Below are 22,855 nucleotides of genomic sequence, written 5' to 3'. Positions count from 1 at the left end.
TAAAACTGCGAATTCCTACCGGATCCATAGTGTGTATTCAGGAAAGGTGAATCAGTGCTAAGGAACTTTCAACTATTAAAGAACCTAGCCATTGAAAATGCCAGAGTTTCAGAAGATCATAGATTAAGAGTTAAAGGAGCCTTTAGGGATTATCTAGTCTAACCCCAAAATTTTACAGAAATGGTACAGATAGGTTAAGGGACTTGTCTAGGTTCACACAGGTAATCAGAGACAATTTGCAGAAATTGCATTTGAATTTCTAACTCCAAAATCAGTACTCTACCTACCATATCATATTGTTGAGTTTAAGGATTAATTCCTTATTATTTTAGGTAAAATACTCTTCTTTAAATACTGAAGCAACTCAGCGCAATGACTTTTTTCATTTTGTAAAATCATATCAACATGAGATTGGGTGATCCACTTTTTGTCATGGATAGGAATAAATAGCAATTATTTTTATATACAAGAAACAAACAATAAGGATAAATAGGAATTTCAAGACAAAACATGGTAAATACTGGTAGTACAGTTTAAGATCTGATACTGCTTCACTTTTTTTTCATTATTTCCCTTGATATTCTTGATCTCTTGTCCTCCAGATGAACTTTGTTATACTTTTTTCTAAATCTATGAAAACATTTTTTGGTATTTTGATAGGTGTGGCACTGAATAGGTAGATTGATTTGGAAAAGATTGTCATTTTTATTATGTTAGTTTGCCCTACCCATGAGCAATTAATGTTTTTCCAGTTATTTGGACCTAATTTTAATTTTGTGAAAAGCGTTTTGTAGTTGTGTTCATATAATTCGTGTGTTTGCCTTGGTAGATAGATACCTAAATATTTTATATTGTCTAGAGTGATTTTAAATGGATTTTCTCTTTCTAACTCCTGTTGCAGAATTTTATTGGAAATATATAGAAATGCTGATGATTTCTGTGGGTTTATCTTGTACCCTGCAACTTTGCTAAAGTTATTATTTCCACTAACCTTTTAGTTGATTTTCTAGGATTTTTTAAGTATACCATCATATCATCTACTAAGAGTGATAGTTTAATTTCCTCATTGCCTACAATTTCACTTCAATTTCTTTTTCTTCTCTAATTACTACTGCTAGTGCTTCTAGTACAATATTAAATAATAGTGGTGATAATGGACATCTTTGCTTCACATCTGATCATATTGGGAAGGCTTCTAACTTGTCCCCATTACAGATGATATTTGCTGCCGGTTTTAAATATATACTTTCCAGTGTTTTCAATAGGAATGGGTGTTTTATTTTGTCAAAGGCTTTTTCTGCATCTATTGAGATAATCATGTGATTTCTGTTTGTTTGTTTGTTGAAATGGTCAATTATGTGGATGGTTTTCTGAATATTGAACCATATTTGCATTCCTGGTATGAATCCTACCTGGGCATAGTGAATAATCCTTGTAATAATTTGCTGTAGTCTTTTTGCTAGTATTTTATTTATGATTTTTGCATCTATGTTCATTAAGGAGGTTGATCTGTAGTTTTCTTTCTCTGTTTTTGGTCTTCCTGACTATGAAATTAATATCATATTTGTGTCATTAAAATAATTTGATAAGTTTCCTTCTTTGCCTATTTTGTCAAATAGTTTGTAGAATATTGGGATTAATTGATGATTTAAATTTTTATTTATTATTAAATTTAAATTTAAATTGATGATTTAACATTTAAAGTTTGAGAGAATTCACTTGTGAATCTATCTGGTCCTGGAGATTTTTTCATAGGGAGTTCCTTAATGGCATGTTTAATTTCTTTTTCTGAGATGGCATTATTTAAGTATTCTATTTCCTCTTTTGTTCATCTAGGCAATTATATTTTTGTATATATTTATCAATTTCCCTACATTGTCATATTTATTGCCATATAATTGATCAAAATAGTTCTAAATAATTACCTTAATTTCCTCTTCATTAGAGGTGAGTTCACTCTTTTTCATCTTTGATACTATCCATTTGATTCTCTTTTTTCCTTTTTTTAAATTAAATTAACTAGTTCTTTATTTGTTTTCTCAAAAGTACCAGCTCCTAGTCTTATTCATTAGTTTAATAATTCTTTTACTTTCAATTTTATTAATTTCTCCTTTAATTTTTTAGGATTTCCAATTTAGCTTCTATCTGGGGATTTTTGATTTGTTCTTTTTCCAATTTTTTAAGTTGCAAGCCCAATCCACTGATTTCCTCCCTCTCTATTTTGTTGATATAGGCACCCAGAGATATAATTTTTTCCCCGAGTACTGCTTTGACTGTATCCCATAGGTTTTGATATGATGCCTCTTCATTGTCCTTCTCTTTAATGTAGTTTGTAATTGTTTCTATGATTTATTTTTGACCTAGTTTTAAAGAATTAGATTACTTAGTTTCCACTTAATTTTAAATTTGCTTTTCCATGGATTCTTATTAAGTATAATTTTTATCTCATTATGACCCTAAAATTTTGCATTATCATTTCTACTTTTCTGTATTTGTTTGCAATAATTCTATGCCCTAGTACATGGTCTATCTTTGTATATGTAGCATGTACTGCTGAGAAGGTATATTCCTTTTTATTCCTGTTCAGTTTTCTCCAGATATTTATTAACTCTAATTTGTCTAACATTTCATTCACTTCCTTTACTTCTTTTTTTTGTTAGATTTATCTAGTTCTGAATGGGGAAGGTTGCGATGTTCCACTAATATGGTCTTACTATGTAGTTCCTCTTTGAACTCCTTTAATTTTTCTTTGAGAAATATAGATGCTATGCCATTTGGTACATAAATACTTTTTTTAAAAACATTATTTTATTTGGTCATTTTCATACATTGTTCATTGGAAACAGATCATTTTCTTTTCCTTGCCCCCAATTCCCCACCCCTACCCCTTCCCTAGCCTACACGCAATTCATCTGGGTATCACATGTGTCCTTGCTCTGAACCCATTTCCTTGTTGTTGGTATTTGCATTAGGGCGCTCATTTAGCTTCTCTCCTCAATCATGTCCCCTCAACCTCTGTAGTCAAGCAGTTGCTTTTCCTAGATGTTTTTACTCCCTCAGTTTGTCCTCTGCTTAAGGATAGTTATGTTGTGTTTTTTTTTCTCGTAGATCACGGCAGGTTGTCCAGGGACATTGTAAAGCCATTACTGGAGAAGTCCATTACATTCTCTTGTACCACAATGTGTCAGTCTCTGTGTACAATGTTCTCCTGGTTCTGCTCCTCTCACTCTGCATCACTTCCTGGAGGTTGTTCCAGTCTCCATGGAATTCCTCCAGTTTATTATTCCTTTTAGCACAATAGTATTCCATCACCAACATATACCACAATTTGTTCAGCCATTCTCCAATTGAAGGGCATTCCCTCATTTTCCAATTTTGGCTACCACAAAGAGCTCAGCTATGAATATTCTTGTACAAGTCTTTTTCCTTATTATCCCTTTGGGGTACAAACCCAGCAGTGCTATGGCTGGATCAAAGGGAAGACAGTCTTTTATCGCCCTTTGAGCATAGTTCCAAATTGCCCTCCAGAATGGTTGGATCAATTCACAACTCCACCAGCAATGCATTAATGTCCCTACTTTGTCACATCCCCTCCAGCATTCATTACTTTCTTTGCTGTCATGTTTGAACAATCTGCTAGGTGTGAGGTGATACCTCAAAGTTGTTTTGATTTGCATCTCTCTGATTATAAGAGATCTAGATTACTTTTTCATGTGCTTATTCATAGTCTTGATTTCTTTAACTGAAAATTGCCTATTGATATCCCTTGCCCATTTACCAATTGGAGAATGGCTTGATTTTTTGTACAACTGGTTTACCTCTTTATAGATTTGAGTAATTAGACCTTTGTCAAAGGTTTTTGTTATGAAGATTGTTTCCCAATTTGTTGCTTTCCTTCTAATTTTAGTTACATTGGTTTTGTTTGTACAAAAACTTTTAAATTTGATGTAGTCAATATTATTTATTTTGCATTTTGTGACTCTAAGTCTTGCTTTGTTTTAAAATTTTTCCCTTCCCAAAGATCTGACATGGATACTATTCTGTGTTCACCTAATTTACTTATAGTTTCCTTCTTTATATTCAAGTCATTCACCCATTCTGAGTTTATCTTGGTGTAGGGTGTGAGGTGTTGATCCAAACCTAATCTCTCCCACACTGTCTTCCAATTTTCCCAAAAGTTTTTATCAAGTACTGCGTTTTTGTCGCAAAAGCTGGGTTCGTTGGGTTTGTCAGACTGTCTTACTGAGGTCATTTAACCCAAGTCTATTCCACTGATCCTCCTTTCTGTCTCTTAGCCAGTACCAAATTGTTTTGATGACCACTGCTTTGTAATATAGTTTGAAAACGGGAACTGCAAGACCACCTTCCTTTGTATTTTTTTTTCATTATTTCCCTGGATATCCTTGATCCTTTATTCTTCCAAATGAACTTTCTTATGGTTTTCTCTAATTCAGTAAAATAGTTTTTGGTAGTTCAATGAGTATGGCACTAAATAGATAAGTTTGGATAGGATGGTCATTTTTATTATATTGGCTTGTCCTATCCATGAGCAGTTAATTGCTCAAGTCTAGTTTTAGTTGTGTGGAGAGTGTTTTGTAGTTGTGTTCATATAGTTCCTGTGTTTGTCTCAGCAGATAGATTCCTAAGTATTTTATATTGTCTCGGGTGACTTTAAATGGAATTTCACTTTCTAATTCTTGCTGCTGAGCTGGGTTGGAGATATATAGAAATGTTGATGACTTATGCAGGTTTATGTTGTATCCTGCAACTTTGCTAAAGTTGTTGATTATTTTGATTAGCTTTTTGGTTGATTCCCTGGGATTCTTTAAGTAAATCATCATATCATCTGCAAAGAGGGACAGCTTGGTCTCCTCATTGCCAGTTTTAATACCTTCAATCTCTTTTTCTTCTCTAATTGCTACTGCTAGTGTTTCTAGTACTATATTAAATAATAAAGGCGATAATGGGCATCCTTGTTTGACTCCTGATCTTATTGGGAAGTCTTTGAGTTTTTCCCCATTGCAGATGCTGTTTGCTGATGGTTTTAGGTATATACTGTTTATTATTTTTAGGAAAGGTCCTTCTATTCCTATACTTTCTAGCATTTTCAATAGGAATAGGTGTTGTATTTTGTCAAAGGCTTTTTCTGCATCTATTCAAATAATCATGTGATTTTTGTCAGTTTGCTTGTTTATATGGTCAATTATGTGGATGGTTTTCCTAATATTGAACCATCCTTGAATTCCCAGAATGAATCCTACCTGATCGTAGTGGATAACCCTTGTGATTACTTGCTGGAGTCTTTTTGCTAGTATCCTATTTAAGATTTTTGCATCTATATTCATTAGGGAGATTGGCCTATAGTTTTCTTTCTCTGTTTTTAACCTGCCTGGCTTTGGGATCAGTACCATGTTTGTGTTGTAAAAAAATTTGGTAGAACCCCTTCTTGGCTTATTCTGTCAAATAGTTTGTATAGTATTGGGGTTAGCTGTTCTTTGAATGTTTGAAAGAATTCATTTGTGAATCCGTCTGGACCTGGGGATTTTTTCTTAGGGAGTTCTTTGATGGCTTGTTCAATTTCTTTTTCTGATATGGGGTTGTTTAGGTAATTTATTTCTTCTTCTTTTAGTCTAGGCAATTTATATTTTTGTAAGTATTCATCCATATCACCTAGATTGCCATATTTTTTGCCATAGAATTGGGCATAGTAGTTTTTAATGATTGCCTTGATTTCCTCTTCATTAGAGATGAGGTCTCCCTTTTCATCTTGGATACTGTCAATTTAGTTTTTTTCTTTCCTTTTTTTAATTAGACTGAATAGTACTTTGTCAATTTTATTTGTTTTTTCAAAGTACCAGCTTCTAGTCTTATTTATTAAATCAATAGTTCTTTGACTTTCAATTTTAATGACTTCTCCTTTGATTTTTAGGATCTTTAATTTAGTCTTCATTTGAGGATTTTTAATTTATTCACTTTTCTAGTTTTTTTTAATTTGCATGCCCAATTCATTGACCTCTGCCCTTCTTTATTTGTTTATATATGAACTCAAGGATATAAATTTCCCCCTGAGTACTGCTTTGGCTGCATCCCATAGGTTTTGAAAGGATGTCTCACCATTGTCATTTTCTTCAATGAAGTTATTAATGGTTTCTATGATTTGTTCTTTAAATAGCTGGTTTTGGAGAATCATATTGTTTAATTTACAATTAATTTTTGATTTATCTATACATGTACCCTTACTAATTATTAATTTTATTGCACTGTGGTCTGAGAAGTTTGCATTTATTATTTCTGCCCTTTTGCACTTGTTTGCAATGATTTTGTGCCCCAGTACATGGTCAATTTTTGTGAATGTATCATGCACTGCTGAAAAGGTGTATTCCTTTTTGTCCCTATTTATTTTTCTCCATGTGTCTACTCACTCTAATTTTTCTAAGATTTCATTTGCTTCTCTCACCTATTTCTTATTTATTTTTTAATTTGATTTATCTAGTTCAGATAGGGGAAGGTTCTGATCTCCCACTAGTATAGTTTTTCTATCTATTTTGTCCTTGAGTTCCTCTAGTTTCTCCTTTAAAAATTTGGATGCTCTGCCATTTGGTGCATACATGTTGAGTACCGATAATTCCTCGTTGTCTATACTGCCTTTTATCAGGATGTAATTACCTTCCCTATCTCTTTAACTAGATTTATTTTTACTTTGGCTTTGTCCGATATCCTGATTGCTACTCCTGCCTCCTTTTTATTATTTGATGCCCAATAGGTTTGGCTCCATCCTCTTACTTTCACCCTATGGGTATCTACCTTCCTCATGTGTGTTTCTTGCAGACAGCATATGGTAGGGTTTTGGATTCTAATCCACTCTGCTATTCGCTTGCGTTTTATGGGTGAGATCATTCCATTCACATTCAGAGTTGTGATTACTAGCTGTGTATTTCCCAGCATTTTGATTTCTACTCCTGGTCCTGCCTTTTCTTCTTTCACTATTTCCTTATATACCAATGTTTGTTTATAGTCAGCCCCCCTACCCTGTTCCCTCCCTTATTTTACTTCCCTTTCTACCCCCCTCACTTCTTATTCCCTCCCTTATTTTCCCCTGTATTCCTTTTAGAATTGCCCCCACCCTCTCCCTCCCTTGTACTGCTTCCCTCCCAACCAGTACGTTTTTTACCATTCTACTCCCCTATAGGGAGTAAATCTATTCTCTTCCCCAATGGATTGGGTTGTTCTTCCCTCTTTGGGTCAGTTTCAAAGTACGTAAGAGTTGATTATTTCCTGTCTCCAACCTCTTTACCCTTCCAGTGTATCGATGTTCTCCCCCCTCCCGCCATGAGCTTCTTTGTGACATATAAATTTACCTCCATTTATTTCTTTTCCCATTTCTTTTAGTCATAACCTCTTTTCTTTTTTAGCTCTAGTCATGTGTATATATATTATGTCCAGGCTTTTTCTTTTGTCATGGTCTTCTGGTAGTCCAATTATTCTTAAATTGTCTCTTTTTGAACGATTTTCTAAATCGTCTGTTTTGTGAATGAGATGATTCACATTTTCCTCATTTTTTTTCATTCTTTTTGTTTTGTTTTATAGTGTCCTGTTGCCTTGTGAGGTCACTTGATTCTAGTTGTTTTATTCTGGTTCTTAAAGATTGGATTTCATCTCTGGCTTTTTGGTCATCCTTTTCCTTCTGGTCTGATTTTCTTTGAAGATCGTCTTTCATCCTCTTTACCTCATCTTTCATCTCTTTTGCCTCATCTTTCATCTCCTTTGCCTCATTTTTCAGCTGGTTGATTTTGGCTTTCAAGACACTATTTTCTTATTTTAGTTCAAGTGCCTCTGTTTCCAGATGACTTATCTTAATGTTTACATTCTTTTCCCAATTGTCTTCAGCCTCTCTTAGTTGTGTTTTGAGTTCTTCCACAGCCTGTATCCAATTCACTGGGATTTCTGGTTTATTGTTTGCTGATCTCTCCCCCTCTGTTCCATTTGCTGAGTAGTAGCTGTCTATTGTAGTTTCTTTCTTCTTTTTCTGTTGTTTGCTCAAATTCACCCCTTCTTTATTCCCCGTATTTGTCTGTGCTCTTGTTCCTCTCATTTTCTTTGTTTTTTGGGGACTACACTCAGTCTCCCCTCTTGGAGCTTTAACAGAAGATCTCTTGGTGTAGTCTCTGGGGGAGGGTTGTTGGGGGTTTGAGCTTCCCTGTCCTCTGGAGGCTTTTGATTGACTTAAAGTCCACAAGTCAGTGAGGATGGGTGGAGAGCCTGGACTTCCCTATGTTCTGGAGACTTTTGAATGGGATTAGATTCAGCTGGCTCTTTCAGAAGACTCTGCTCTCTAAGGGGGGGAGGAGTTGTGGCCTCCCTGGGCTCTGAGGGCTCTTGATGGGATTAGGTTCAGCTTGTTCTTTCAGAAGACTCTGCATTCTAAGGGGGGAGGGATCTTGGCCTCCCTGGGCTCTGAGGGCTCCTGATGGGATTAGGTTCAGCTGGTTTGGACTGAATGAGCCCTAAAGCAAAAACCTCCTCCTCCACAGTCTGTGTTGAGTTCTGGGAGACTAGCCCATGTTGCTTTCAAGGTAAGCCCTTCCCTGGCCTGTTTCTGTTCTTTCAGAAGCTCTGAGGGCTCCTGATGGGATTAGGTTCAGCTGGTGTGGGCCAAATGATCCCAGAGCCAAAAAAAAGAAAAAGAAAAGAAAAGAAAAGAAAAAAATCAACCTCCTCCTCCACAATCTGTGTTGAATGCCCAGAGACTGGCCCAGTTTACTTTCAAGGTAAGCTCTTTGGAGCAACCTCTCTGCCAGCCCTAAGGTTTCTCTCCTTTCAGTAGCTCCTGATGGGATTGTGTTCAGCTGGTGCCCTAAAGCTGGGACCTCCCTTGAGATTCAGTTGGAAGGATCCAGCCAGGGGGCTACAGGCTTCTCCCTTCTCTCTATGTTTCCCTGCCTTCTGTGTTGGGCATCCCGGAGACTGGCTCAGGTTCCTTTCAAGGTGAGTCCTTCAAAATAGCCAGCCCTGGGGCCCTTTTGCCAGCCCTGAAGTTCCCGCTGCTGTCGTGGGCTCAGCACTTTGGGTTGGGGGGAATGGGTCCTGGGACCTTCCTTCTGCCTGCCCCTTAGATCAGAGTGATCTAGGGTTCTGGTTTTTGGGGGGCCATACCTTTTGATCCAGGTCCGGGAGGAGGGTTCCCCACGTCTGTCCTGTTGTTCAGCTTGAATTTCGGTGTCCTAGGAGCACTCAGTTTGCGATCAGTAAGGAAGGATTTCTGAGGTCTGAACTTTTGCAGCTTCTAAGGCGCCATCTTGACCGGAAGTCTACATAAATACTTAATAATGATATTACTTCAATGTTTATAGTATCTTTTAACAAAATGTAATTTCTTTCCTTATCTTCCTTAATCAGATCAATTTCTACTTTAGTTTTGTCTGGTATCAAGTTTGCTACTCCTGCTTTTTTTTTACTTTAGATGATGCCTAATAAATTCTGCTCCAGTCTTTTACCTTGAATCTGTGTGTGTTACCCTGCCTCAAATGTGTTTCTTATAAACAACATATAGTAGGATTCTGGATTTTAAATTGACAGTTCTATCCACTTCCTTTTAATGGGTGAATTCATCCCATTCACATTTGGAGTTATGATTATTAACTGTGTGTTGCCCTCCATCATATTATCCCCTTTAGATTCTGCTCTATTCCCTTTCTCTTTGCTCTTCCTCAACAGTATTCTGCTTTTTGTCACGCACACACCCCACTTCATCATCCCCCCAGTTACCTCTCTCTTCCCTTGTCTTATTCCCCTCTACTTCTCTGAGGGGTAAGGTAGAATTATATAACCCACTCACTGAGAATACTTATTTTACCCTCTCTGAGCCCTTTTCAATGAGAGTAATTTAAGCATTGCCCATCACTACCCTATCCTCCCCTCTCTATGATGATTGTTCATTCTTCTTTATGTTATATAATTTACCACATTAAATCTCTCCCTTCCCTTTTCTCACAGTGCAACTGTCTCTTTTAGTCCTTGATATGTTTTTTAATTTTTCATTCATATGCATACATATTATATCATACATATTGTTCCATATTTACATATATATCATATCATCATAATTAGCTTACTTCTCTACCCTCTTTCTAAATAAAAACCTTCTATTTTCTCTATTACTAAAGGCAATTTTTAAGAATTACAGAAATCCTCTTGACATGTAGATATATAGACATTTTGACCTTAATTAGTCCTTCAAATTTCCCTTCATTATTTACCTTTTTGGGGTTCTCTTGTGTCTCATGTTTGGACTTCAAATTTTTTGTTTAGCTATGGCTTATTCCTCAGTAATGCTTGGAAATTTTCTATCTTATTGAATGTTCATTTTTTTCTATCTTATGTTTATTTTTTTTCCCTGAAAGAATATACTCAGTTTTGCTGAATAGGTAACTCTGGGTTGTAAACCTAAATCTTGTGCCTTCCTGAATATCATATTCCATGCCTTTCAATCCTTTAATGTAGAAGATTCTAGGTCCTGTGTGATCCTGATTGTAGCTCCATGGTGTTTGAATGGTTTCTTTCTGGCTGCTTGAAGTATTTTTTCCTTGGCTTGGTGGCTCTCTAATTTAGCTATTCTATTCCTGGAAGTTGTAATTTGAGGATTTCTTTCTGGAGGTGATCTGTGAATTCTTTCCATTTCAATTTTATTTTCTTATCTGAGGATCTCTGGGTAGTTATCATTGATAATTTCTTGGAATATGATATCCATATGTGGATATGTGTGTGTGTGGGGGGGTTGATCATGACTTTCAGGGAGACCAATAAGTCTCAAATTGTCTCTCCTAGATCTATTTTCTCTGTTATTTTTTCAATAAGATATTTAATGTTTTGCTGTATTTTTTTCATTTCTTTAATTCTGTTTTATTGTTTCTTGATTTCTCATGAAATCATTTGTTTCTACATGGTCAATTCTGATTCTTAAGACCTAATTTTAACTCTGTCAGTTTTTGGTTCTCCTTTCAATTGGCCCATTTCTTCTTGCATCACTTTCATTTCTCTTTTCTGCTTTTCATCTGCCTCTCTTAATTTGTTTTTGAAGTCCTTTTTGATTTCTTCCAGAATCTGTGTCTAATCCATATTTTTCTTTTGGATTTTGTGTGTTTTTCCTTTTCCTTCATTATCCCCTTCTGTGTCTGTTCCTTGCTCTTTGTCTCCATAAAAATTATTTAGAGTGAGATGCTTTTTTGTTGTTTGCTCATTTTCCATCTCTAATTATAGGTAGGTTTGGGAGGATGATGAGATGGTCTGAGGGCTGAGAGCTCTGAGAGTCCCCTATCCCTTCTGATTCAGTTGATTCTTGAAATACTGATAGCTTAGAGACTTACCTCAGGTTTAGGTATAAGCTTTTGATCTCATTCTAATCTTGATCAGGTCAGGGGCTCCTCAAATTCTAGCCTCAGGCTTACTCTCAAGGTTTTTTTTTTTGTTTCACTGTGTATTTGATCCAATCAGTCATACCTTTGATATCCCTGTCTTGGAGCTCTATCCTGAGATTTAGGTAAAAAGATCAGTACTTAGAACTTAGTAATATGATCCACTCCAAGGTGTGAATTAAGTCCTTATCCCAAACCCAGACAAGAATTCCCTGGGTTGGGGCTCTAGATTTCTCCACAGATTTGAAATTTCAAGGGGTATGGGTTGACTTGTTCTTTTGTTTACTCAGGCAGGGTCTCAGGATCTGAATGTTGGTTCAGGCATAGGTTCCTAAACCTCAGATAGCAAATGTGGGGTTGAGGATGGGGAGAGGGGGAAGAGCATGGCTTGCTCTTGGTTTGCTCTTCTCTCCTTGCTGGTCTGTTCTCCTCTTTCCCCAGTGCCCCAGATGTTCATTGCCCACCTTTTGGGGTTTTCTTTTCATAGAATTTGTTTCACTCTATCTCCTTTCTGGTTCTTTTACTCCTGTATTCATTTTGTGGTGATACTTTAATCTTTGTTGGAAAGGATTCTCAGGGTGGCACAGAGCTGCTGAGGATTACTCCTCAAGATTTTTTAAAATAGATCAGGAAAACTAAAAGTTTTATGGGGTGGGGAAACAGTTTTAGTCTAAAGAATAGTAACAGTAAGGGGTCTTGAAAATTGGGGTTACAAGCCAAACACTACTCTGAGAATTACACACTGAATCTCATTCCACAAGCTTTTCAATGCAATTTTTTGGTATTAAAATTAAATATTTTAAAAGAATGAATATAAAGTAATAAGCAGTTTAAAAGAAATCAAAGATGTTTAACAAGTAAAAATACCTTCGCACATTTGTTACCATCCTTACTAAATTTTATTATCAACTCTTATTCTACATGGTTAAGTAAAAGAAGTCACCTTGCAAGACAAAAGGATGCTGGAATGTGTGTGTGTGTGTGTGTGTGTGTGTGTGTGTGTGTGTGTGTGTGTGTGTGTGTGTGTATTCCATACTATTCTCTTAGGAGGCCCCTCCTCTCAGAGTAGACCTCATGGCTAGAAGCTGAGCTAGTTTTATATATATATATAAAGTTAAGGGTAAATTTAGGGGGTTTTGACTAATATATTATACTAATGATCACCAGGGATTAATTCAAATCCCAATAAAAACACTCAAGTCAGTTTGGGAATGTTATGGTTTTTTAATTAATATAAAGGGAAAGAATTAAGAAGAAAGAGAAAGGGGTATAAGATTTCTCCAGCCTAGCCTAAACCAAGGGAAGTTCAGAGACTCCAGCCACGAGACCTCCTCCAAGATTAAAACTAACTTGGCTTCTAGCCACAAGGTCTACTCTGAGAGGAGGGGCCTCCTAAGAGGATAGTGCTTTTAGGAGGTAAAGGAAAAGGGAATTAGTCTAAACTCACTCACCCAGCACACTCACGCCAAGACCCAAGATGCCAAACGCAGCCCAGCACTCCCCATGTTGCTGACAAAGATCGTCTCCACGAGTGAGAGACAAAATGAGAGCCACGACTACATGAGAGAGCCTGAGCCATCTCTCTGCGAAAAGACCCAGAAAGAGACACAGAGCTCAATGCCTCTGCCGCCAAAGAGAGTGGAAAGAAGAAGTGATGCGAATATATATACTTTTTTTTTTAACATCACTTCCTACATCTCACATGTACCAATGGTAGCTTCAGCTTGACTTAGGACAGCCCAAGGGGTCTGTCAGTTGTTTCTTATTTGTCACTTGCTAGCACATGTCTGTCATAGGCCATCCTCCTCAACACTTAATCTTTAATTAAGGGTGTATACATTCCTGATTGCTAGACTAAGCAGGGTGAAGTAAATCTAAAATTCAATATATATATATATATATATGTATGTATACACAGTTCTACCTTGAGCCCTCCTATGTGTCTGACTTGGAGAAAAAAGGAATGAAAGAAAGAATAAAGAGGAGGGAAGGGGAAAAATAAAAAAAGGAAGAGAGGGAAGAGTAAATTAATAAATAACTTCATTTACATGAAGAGCTTTCTCATACCAGTAATCATATTACCAGTCTATTGTGTATTCAACACTCCCATTCTCTGGCATAAAGGGATACATTTGCTTTTCTAGTTTCCTTATCATCTCTTCTCCCTGGGACAAACTTAAGAGAAAGAATGTATGCTCCAGGTCTTCCATTCCTATATTACTTCCCTTTCCTTACTCCTATCCCCCTTTTCTCTTTTCAGTGAATAGACTTCCCTTGTCTCCCTCTTTACCCAGCATTAAATGTTTAAAATGATCCATTAATCATTCTTAGGTTAAAAGCTCCTTTGCCACCTGTTTTATGTATATGAAGAAAATAAAATATAACTCAGAAGAATAAATATACTACTGTCACAAAAAAATCATAAAATTAATTCCAAAAGGGGAAAAGACATTTAGATTATTTGCACTTCTACTCTGTGTGAATAACAATAATAATTACTTTGGGCTTAAAAAGTATTCTTCCTGGAAATTCTACAACCCTGGCCATCACAAAGAACTTCTTGCTTTTTCTCAGGCATCAATCTGCTACAGCAGTACCATGGAATGATCCGATACTCCATTCCTAATGAGAATCAAAGCTGGGCAAAGGTGAGTATAGAGCTAACTAAATGCTATAGAAGAAAGAGCAAGTAGTAATTTCACAGTGTAGTAAGAATCAGGAGACATTAAGATTTAAGCATTTGAAAATGCAATAAATTAAAGACTAGCAGAGACACTTTATAAAGAGTTTGTTTTTCCCATTGAGTGGAGGTCTTTTCCTTTCTGTTAGAGTTTTTCCTTTGATATTCAGCATGACTACATTTTTTAGAATTTCTTGTTTTTAATTATCTCAGGAAACTCTCCAAGACTTTTTCATTGCCGAAACAGTTGCTACGCTACTCTGTTTTGGTCAAGAAAGTTTCCTTACTGAGAGTTTTCCATACCAGTAAAATCACAGATACAAGCCAAAAAAGGGGGGAAACCCCTTATACACAATTATAATAAGCACACGTAAGAGTACACTAGGTGTCTTTCACATGCTTTTTTTCAGAGCCTTAATTGTCTTTTTATTGTCCCAAAGGTATTTGGTGTCTTGGAGGAAGTCAAAGTGTTGTACAATTTGGAAGACTATTCCATCAGTCAGACCACACTGGAGCAAATATTCCTAGGTTTTGCCAATCCAGAGGACCTAGTTAATGAATAAAGAAAAAGTGAAAATTTGTACCAATGGCCCTAACCACATCCACAGCTCCTGCCTATATCTAATACATAGATTGAAAATAATTCTATATCTGTTTCTTGATGTACAAATATAATAAAGAGTTCATTTTTCCACTTTGAGGACTGAGGTGAGTGTCTGGGGATAAAAGGAGCTTCTTACAAAAGTAAGCCAAACATGAAAAGAGAAATCAGAAATGGTCAGAATTTTTTTCAGTGAAGCCACTACAATTTTCCTCCCAGAACAAATCCCAGAAAATGAGAAAGGACAGCACTTAACCCGGTAAGAGAAGTAACTGATTCCTCCATGTCCTGGACTTGTATGACAAATATTTTTCAGCCAATCTGAAAGAAAACAAAGAGGCAGACTTGGAGCCATTCAGGGGTGTGTTGAGAGAGAATAATGTCTCTCAGCAAAGCTGGGCCATTAGGCTTCCTCATACTTAAAAATTATTAAATGTGAGTTTCTCCTCTTTTTATATACATTTTCTCAGTATCTTTCAAAACATCTTTTCTATCCAGATATCTTTTCTATCTGTGGTCAGTGCCTTAGCTTCTTGAGGAGAGGCCTCAGCCAGCTTCCTTACTGGTCATGAGAGGTCTAAGGCTACCATCATTCCTCCCAATGTGCCAGTAAAGTTCCAAGGCCTCACTACTCATCATCTGGACATGGCTTTTATGATTAGGTTAGCAAACTTCAGCTTGCTTGATGAGGCACACTTTGTTGCCAAATTAAGTAGTGAGATGTACTGCATTTGTTTAAAATTCATGACCTCATAAAATATACTTACTAGAATTCTATTAATCACTAATCAATTATTCTCCTAGATTTATCACTTCTTTTGACTAAATACTCTTTGACTCTAATATCTGGGTTTGTATTTAAAGGATTCAGGAATTCTCATTCTCTTCACTTGGAATGTGATAAACATAAGTAGAGATGATGGAGCTGTCATAACATGTCAGCTTATTTTAATGACTATGTTTTGGTAGTACTAATTTATAAGGATCAGAGAAAATGACAATGTCACTTGTCCTCATCCACATAGTGAGGGGGTATATTATTAGGTACTGGGCAACAGTACAGGATGAGAAGGTATGTAAGAGTTTTGCTCTTTATAAAGCCATCAAAGTATCAAACATGTAGGGCAGACTTCAAAAGGAATGAATTTAGCTGAAATTATGTTGCTCCTCTGGCAACAAGCACTAGAACCTCATAGACTTCAATTTATATTATAGAAGATATTTTCTAATAAAAATTCCTCTCTTGGCTCTTGCCCCTGTTTAAAAAAGGAACCAGAAACATTTAAGTTTGAACTCTGCTGACTCTCCTTTCTGATACTGTGCTAATAGAAATTCAGGCAAAGAATGAGTTAAGATGCTTTTAATTGGAATATAATTGAAAATGTAGCAACACATTGTCAGCACACACCCACCCCTTCTCTATTGTAGTCTAGCTTCTCTCTTCCAGGTTTCCTCTTATAAATTTAGGATAACAGAGCAAAATCTTTACAATGTTGAACTTTTACTTTCCTTAGCTCTGTTCCCATTCCACCCCAGACTGGAGCTGACCAAAATCTAACATGATATGGAAAGACCCTGGAAGTTTGACCCTTAATAAAGAGCTTACAATGCTCAGGGCACTGCTATGAATATTTATATACAAAGTATAGACTTGGCATAATGAGCAGAGAGCTAGTTGAGAAAAACAAAAAGAAAAAACAAACAAACCAAAAAACCAACAAACCATAGGGTAAAGGCTCACTTCTGAGCCACTGGATGGGTAAAACTGGGCATGTCAATTAACCCTTTGGTTCTACATACAGTTCTCTTTAAGTTACAGTAGAAGGACTGTTCTGTGTTAGTAGAGAAAGTTTCCTTGCCAGAAGTTCCCTACAGCAACTAAATCATGGGGCTGGTAAATAAAATGTTTTTAATTTTTATTTTTAAAGATTTAAAAAATTTTTTAAAGATAAGGTATTGTCCCTGCATTATGGAGCAGAATGCTATATTCTAGTAGGGTGATATGACATATAAAACAGATACTTTTCTTGGTCAGTTGTTACAGTCAGGTTCAACTCTTTGTGATCTCATTTGGAGTTTCTCAACGAAGATAAGCTTGCAATTTCCTTCTCTAGCTCATTTTATAAATGAAGAAATGAGGCAAACAGGATTCAGTAACTTACCCAGGGTCACATAGTAAGAATCTGAGGCCAGAATCGAATTCAGAAAGATGTTTTTATGACTCCAGGTCCACATTGCTTCACCTGGAAAGTTAGAAAAGCCATCTAAGTGGCTCAGTGGATTGAGAACCAGTATTAGAGATAGGAAGTCCTAAATTCAAATCTAGCCTCAGATACTTCCTAACTGTGTGACTCTGGGCAAGTCAACTAATTCCCATTGCCTATCCCTTACTACTCTTCTGCCTTGGAATAAACACACACTATTTATTTGAAGAAAGAAGGCAAGGATTTTTACAAAAGAAAGGAAATCAGATGTGGAGTCAGATGATGAAGTATAAGCCAGGATCAGGTGAGTTCTTCCAACATTTCCGTTCAAGAAATTTTGAAATAATGCCTAAAATCAGTTTGGAGTGGTAGACCAATAAAAGGTAAGAGGGAGACATTTTTCCAGCCTACAGCTATTTAGATGGTCTGCAGGAGAAGTCTATAACACCAGGGTGAAGGCCCAGAGGGAAACAGGACCACCTAAGGTAGGCCTTACAGATACTTCTTAAGTTCCCAGGCTAGAGACAGTAAGAGAGTAGGACAACTGGTCAGAAAGATATTACATGGGACCATTTGCTGGCACTAAGGCACTGATTGTCAATTATATTACCAATAAGCAGTTCTGGGTCATAGTGCCAGGGTCAAGAGGAATGCTAGCATAGGGGAAGCAGGTGTCCTTTCTGGGTAAATATCACAGTGAAGATAGGATAACAGTGATCACACCTCTCCCAGGATAATGCCACTTGAGAAGTGCCAAAAATTTGCAACCCCCCAAACTAGCTCTTAAAACAGCAGCATATAAAAAGCCTGAAAGTAGGTGCAGTGTCTCTCCAACTTGGCATAGCCTAACTTTAACATAAAATTCAAAGAAAATAAATAGGCTGGGAAAATGAACAACTTATAAATAATAATAACCTGACCATAAAAAGCTACTATGGTAACAGGGAAGATCAAGACACAAACTCATAAGAAGACAAGAATTCCAAAACAGCTACAAGCAAAGCCTCATTGAACCTAAGGTCAGCAAGAATTCCTAGAAGAGTTGATAAAAGAGCTAAGAGTGGTAAAGGCAAAATTGGGGAAGGAAATGAGAGCAATGCAATTAATTATTAAAAGAGAATTAATTGCTTGGTAAAAGAGGCACCCCAAAATACTGAAGAAAATAACATCTTAAAAAACAGAATTGATCTAATGGTAAAAGAGGCACAAAAATTCACTGAAGAAAATAACTTTCCAAGTAGAACAGGTGTAAAAAAAGACATATAAAAAGTTACTAAAGAAAATAATTCTTTAAAAATTAGAATTGGACAAGTACAGCCTAATAATTAATGCCTTCAAACATCAAGAAGTAAACAAAATCAGAGGAATGAAAAATAAGATAAAATATGATTGTCTCATTGGAAAAGCACTGAGATAGAAAATAGATCAAGGAGAAATTATTTAGGAATTACTGGATCACCTGAACCTAGATATATTTCAAGAAATTATCAAAGAAAACTGCCCGACAGCTTAGATCCAGTAGGTAAATTAGACATTAAAAGAATCCACCAATCACCTCCTAAAAGAGATTCCAAGATAAAAACTCACAGGAGTATTATAGCCAAATTCCAGAGCCCCCAAGCCAAGAAGAAAATATTCTAAGCAGTCAGACAGCAACAATTCAAATATTGTGGTGCCAGAGTCAGGATCACACAAGATTCAGCAGCTTCCACATTACCTTATCATGAAAGCTGCCAAATCTTGTGTGACTTTAATATGATATTCTAGAAGGCAAAAGAGTTGGGCTTCAAACCAAAAATAGCCTGCCCATAAAGCTAATTATAATCTTTCAGGGGAAAAAATTAATATTTAATTAAATAGAACATTTCCTAAGATTGTTGATGAAAGACCAGAGCTGAATAGAAAATTTCAAACAGAAGACTCAAAAGAACCATAAACATAAACCATAAGGGACTCAATGGAATTAAATTGTTTTTATTCCTCTATGGAAAGATGATATATGTAACTCCTAAGAACTTTATCATTATTAGGGCAATTAGAAGGAGTCTGCACAGATAGAGAGCATGAGTGGCAATAGATTATATTGGGATTATGTCAAGCCTTGTCTGACAAATTATCCAAGGGACCTCAGGAAGGGGTAAGGAAGATAACATGAGATACAAATGGAATCAAGAGGCCTGAGAAAAGCTTATATTTAATCAAGGCAAACTTTATTTGCTATAGCTTCCATTTTATAGAAAGAGCAAAAGAAGCTGGGATCTTTGCACAAGATTCCACATACACAATTAAAGTAAATGATTGGTAAAGTGATGCAATATAATCTTGGTTACCTCATTGAGTCTATTCTGTGATTTCTATAGGATCACAAATCAACATGTAACAGCCTAGCTTAGATTCCCAAGAAAAAGCATACATCAGTGATTTTGCAGGTATATCCAGTACAAACAGGAGTGGGGAAAGAAGGGGTTTGAGGCCTCAGGGTGAGAAGAGAGCTACATGACTACCATCGGCTGATCTATGGCTTCAGCCTTGATGAGGGTGCCTTCAATGTCCCCAGAGCTTTGCTCAATAGGGTTTCAGGCTTTGCTCCTAACAGAATTATATTTTTAAAATATAGAGATGAGAAAGAAGGATGCACTGGAAGATGGGAGAGTTAGAATGGGGCAACTTTCTCACATAAGAGGCATGTAAGGAAGCACTTTTATATAATAGAAGGAAAAATGGGGATGTGGTAGGCAGTGCTTGAACCTCACTCTCATCAGAATTGATTCAGAACCATAACTGAATACATATATCTAGTTTATCCAATAAGGAGATAGAAGGGGAAGAATAAGAGATATGGGGGGCATGATAAGGGGGTTGATGGAGTAGGAGAGGAAGTGGTTGGAAGTAGGGCAGACTTGAGGAGCGACAGGATAAAAAAATATAACCAGAGGAAAATGAGATGAGAGAAATGAATTGTGATCATAAATATTAATGTCAATGGGATGAACTAACTCACAGAAGGTAAGTGGATAGCAAAATGGATTGGATACAAGACTCCAACAACATGTATATAAGACACACACTTGGGACAGAATGCCACACACAGAGTTGAAATGAAGGGCTGGATCAGAGTCAGTTATGCTTCAGCTGAAATGAGAGCAGAGGTGACAAATCATGATCTCACATGAAGCAAAAGCAATAAAGAAGCCTACTTGAAAGAATCAGCGAAACTATATTTGCTAAAATGTTACCATCAACAATGAAGTAATCTCAAAAAGTTTTACAGCATATTTTTCTGATAAAGGCCTTATTTCTTAAATATAAAGGGAATGGAGTCAAATTTGTAAAAATAAGAATTGTTTTCCAGTTGAGAAAAGATCAAAGGATATGAATAGGTAGTTTTCAAAATAAATCAAAGCTACCTATAGTTATGAGAAATGCAAATTAAAACAACTCTGAGGTAATAGGTATATTAATGAACTCTTGGTGGAGTAGTGAATTGGACCAACCATTCTGAAGAACAATATGGTACTATGTCCAAAGGTGTATAAAACTATGCATACCCTTTGTTCTAGTAATACCACCACTAGATTTGTACTTCAAATAGATCAAAGATAAAGGAAAAAGATTGATATGTAAAAAAATATATAGCCATTCTTTTTGTACTAGCAAAGAATTGGAAAATAAGGGGTTACTCATCAATTGGGCCACAGCTGAAAATATTGAGGAATATGATTGATGGATTGATTACTAATGTGCTAGATAGGAAATAACAAAGGGGATGATTTTGAAAAAAGCAAACATTGCAAGACCTATATGAATTGATGCAAAATGAAGTAAGAATAACTGAGAGATCATTGTGCACAATAACAACAATGTTTTAATGATGATCAACTGTGAAAGATTTGGCCACTGATCAAAGTAGGGATCCAAGATGATCCCAGAGTGAAAATCGATGAACTCCAAGTGGAAAGAGAAGTATAACTTTCTTGCTTTCTTTTTTCCCCCTTTTTTGTGCTATGGCTAATAAGGAAATTTTTGCATGATTTCACAAGTATAACTGATATACTGTTTGCCTTCTCAGTGGGTGGGAAAGGGGTGGAAAGGGAAAATCTGGAACTCAGATTTTTTAAAGCAATGTTAAAAATAAATAATAAAACAATTCTGAAAAAAAAATGCACAATTGAAAGAATTGTAGGAATTCAGCAAGTTAGAAGAGATTACTCCAAGCAAGGGGACCATGTTCTTTGAAAGAGGTGTACATTAGGGCCCATTGAGGTTAAGGAACTTATCATTGGACATAAACTAGTAAATATCTGGAGTTTGATTTGAATTCAGATCCTTCTGATTCCAAGACCATTAGCCTAACCATTATATAATGCCCCTTCAAGCCCACACAAAGGAAACAGTCACCCAGGAGGCAGAGGAAAGGCTTGCCCCAGGGAGCTTGGGATATTCTGATCAGAGAGCGTTGGAGGTGGAGTCGGAGTACAGCACATGCCTCCCTGGCTCTTACCACGTGGTTCTCTTGGACCCTCCAGTCTCCAGGCAACGGAAGCAGTAGTTCAGCTTTCCCAGAACTGAAAGATTGGAAGGGAAGCCTGGGCCACAAGAGACGCTCTCCAGTACTCCAGCAGCCTGGGAGGGTGCCTGTGGCTTTGCATTTATGGCTACAGTCTGTGAGAATTCGGTGAGTACCGCCCCGCCCTTCCCCGCCCTCTACACTTTGCCTCTGCCCCTTTTCTCCCAGGCTTCCCCTGTCCATACACATCACTCCGGGAAAGAGTAGAGCTAGAGAGGCAGGAAATGCATCTTTTTCCTTCCTCACCCCAAAAGCATCATCAATAGCTCAGAAATGGGGGGGGTTGTTTTTCATTTAATTAAAATATATATGTGTGTGTGTGTGTGTGTGTGTGTGTGTATCAAGAGTCTAGTTTTCCTCTCCCATTCCACCCCAATTTAAAAAAAAAAAATCTTGTAATAAGTAGGTATACACAGGTGGAATACTATTGGCCATATAGCCAAAATGTAGTATGCTATACCAGGTGATGGCAGTGTTCTGGAATCCTGGCTGATCACAATTGAATCAGAGTTCTTGCTGAGGTCAAAATGGTTTGTTTGTACATTATTCTAGTTCTTCTCACCTCCCTTTGCATGAGTTCATTCAAGCCTTCCCAGCGTTTTCTGAACCTCTAAACACCATTTCTTATAGCACAATACTATTCTATTATATTCACGTGCCATCATTTCCTCAACCATTCCTCAATAAATGGGCACCCTCTGATTTTGTTTCTTCAAAACTACAAAAGAGATGATAGAAGTATTTTGGGATCTGGATACTTTTTTCCTTTGATCTCTTATGGGTATAAACCTAGTAGTGTTGTTATCAGTGGGTCAAAGGATATGCAGAATTTAATTTCTTTTTGGACTTAGTTCTGTTATGGGGGAAATAGCACCTCTCTGAATTCAGGTTCCAAAATATATTTATCACAATACTGAAATTATAAAGGTAAAAACCTAGATTTTATTAGAATATTCAAACATAGATGTAGGCCTCTGAGAAAACAATAAATCTAATAATCATGACAGTTCTAATAAGGACTCTAAAACAAAATTATGTCAGAGAGACATATTTATTTGTTTACATATTGCAATTTTGTAGTACATTTCTCCTTAGACCATAAAATTTAAAGACAGATCATAAGCTCATACTTCCTTCATTGTTATAAATGTTGAACAAATTTAAAGTCATAATCTCAGGTGTAAATAAATCGAATAAAAGACTCTATAGGTAAACTAAGCCAGGTTACAAATTAAACTACCTTTAGAGAGTTCACCAATAGCCTGATTAAAAGGAGGAAGATTTTCATGTCACCAAAGTATAAGGCACAGTTGAAATTCTTCCTTCAGCTTCTTATCTAGAATGTTTTATATTCTTAAGTAAATTTTCACATCCCATGGCACAAGTTTTGGT

At 36.5% G+C, this 22,855-nt stretch overlaps 2 protein-coding genes and 1 long non-coding RNA gene across 8 annotated transcripts in view; 2 read left to right on the top strand and 1 right to left on the bottom strand.

The window, feature by feature from the left end:
- The window catches only part of LOC100026548 (phospholipid-transporting ATPase ABCA3-like), a 314,104-nt gene extending 299,319 nt beyond the window's left edge, over window positions 1–14,785 (top strand). For all 4 annotated transcript variants that reach the window (XM_007498226.3, XM_007498223.3, XM_007498222.3 and 1 more), the window contains 2 exons: window positions 13,986–14,059; window positions 14,532–14,785. In XM_007498226.3, the coding sequence (XP_007498288.2) occupies window positions 13,986–14,059; window positions 14,532–14,654 (197 nt within the window). In that variant the 3' untranslated portion in view covers window positions 14,655–14,785. The remainder of the gene's footprint in view (window positions 1–13,985; window positions 14,060–14,531) is intronic.
- LOC103094850 (uncharacterized) lies at window positions 14,492–21,508 on the bottom strand. 2 transcript variants are annotated; one of them, XR_469850.3, is made up of 4 exons: window positions 21,398–21,483; window positions 16,855–16,935; window positions 14,949–15,013; window positions 14,492–14,639 (listed from the first exon to the last, which is right to left on the bottom strand). It is a non-coding gene; the product is annotated as an uncharacterized LOC103094850 (long non-coding RNA). The 2 variants fall into 2 exon arrangements; XR_469851.3 differs by lacking the exon at window positions 16,855–16,935 and having other exon boundaries at window positions 21,398–21,508.
- LOC100026608 (phospholipid-transporting ATPase ABCA3-like) overlaps window positions 21,451–22,855 on the top strand; it is a 268,136-nt gene continuing 266,731 nt past the window's right edge. The window contains exon 1 of one of the 2 annotated variants that reach the window (XM_016423876.2): window positions 21,451–21,571. The gene's annotated coding sequence lies outside the window, so the exon portion shown is untranslated. The remainder of the gene's footprint in view (window positions 21,572–22,855) is intronic. The other variant, XM_056806544.1, reaches the window with a different exon arrangement.

This window comes from Monodelphis domestica, chromosome 7 (assembly GCF_027887165.1).
Source record: "Monodelphis domestica isolate mMonDom1 chromosome 7, mMonDom1.pri, whole genome shotgun sequence".
Taxonomy (NCBI): domain Eukaryota; kingdom Metazoa; phylum Chordata; class Mammalia; order Didelphimorphia; family Didelphidae; genus Monodelphis; species Monodelphis domestica.
This window is presented reverse-complemented; position numbering and strand designations above follow the sequence as displayed.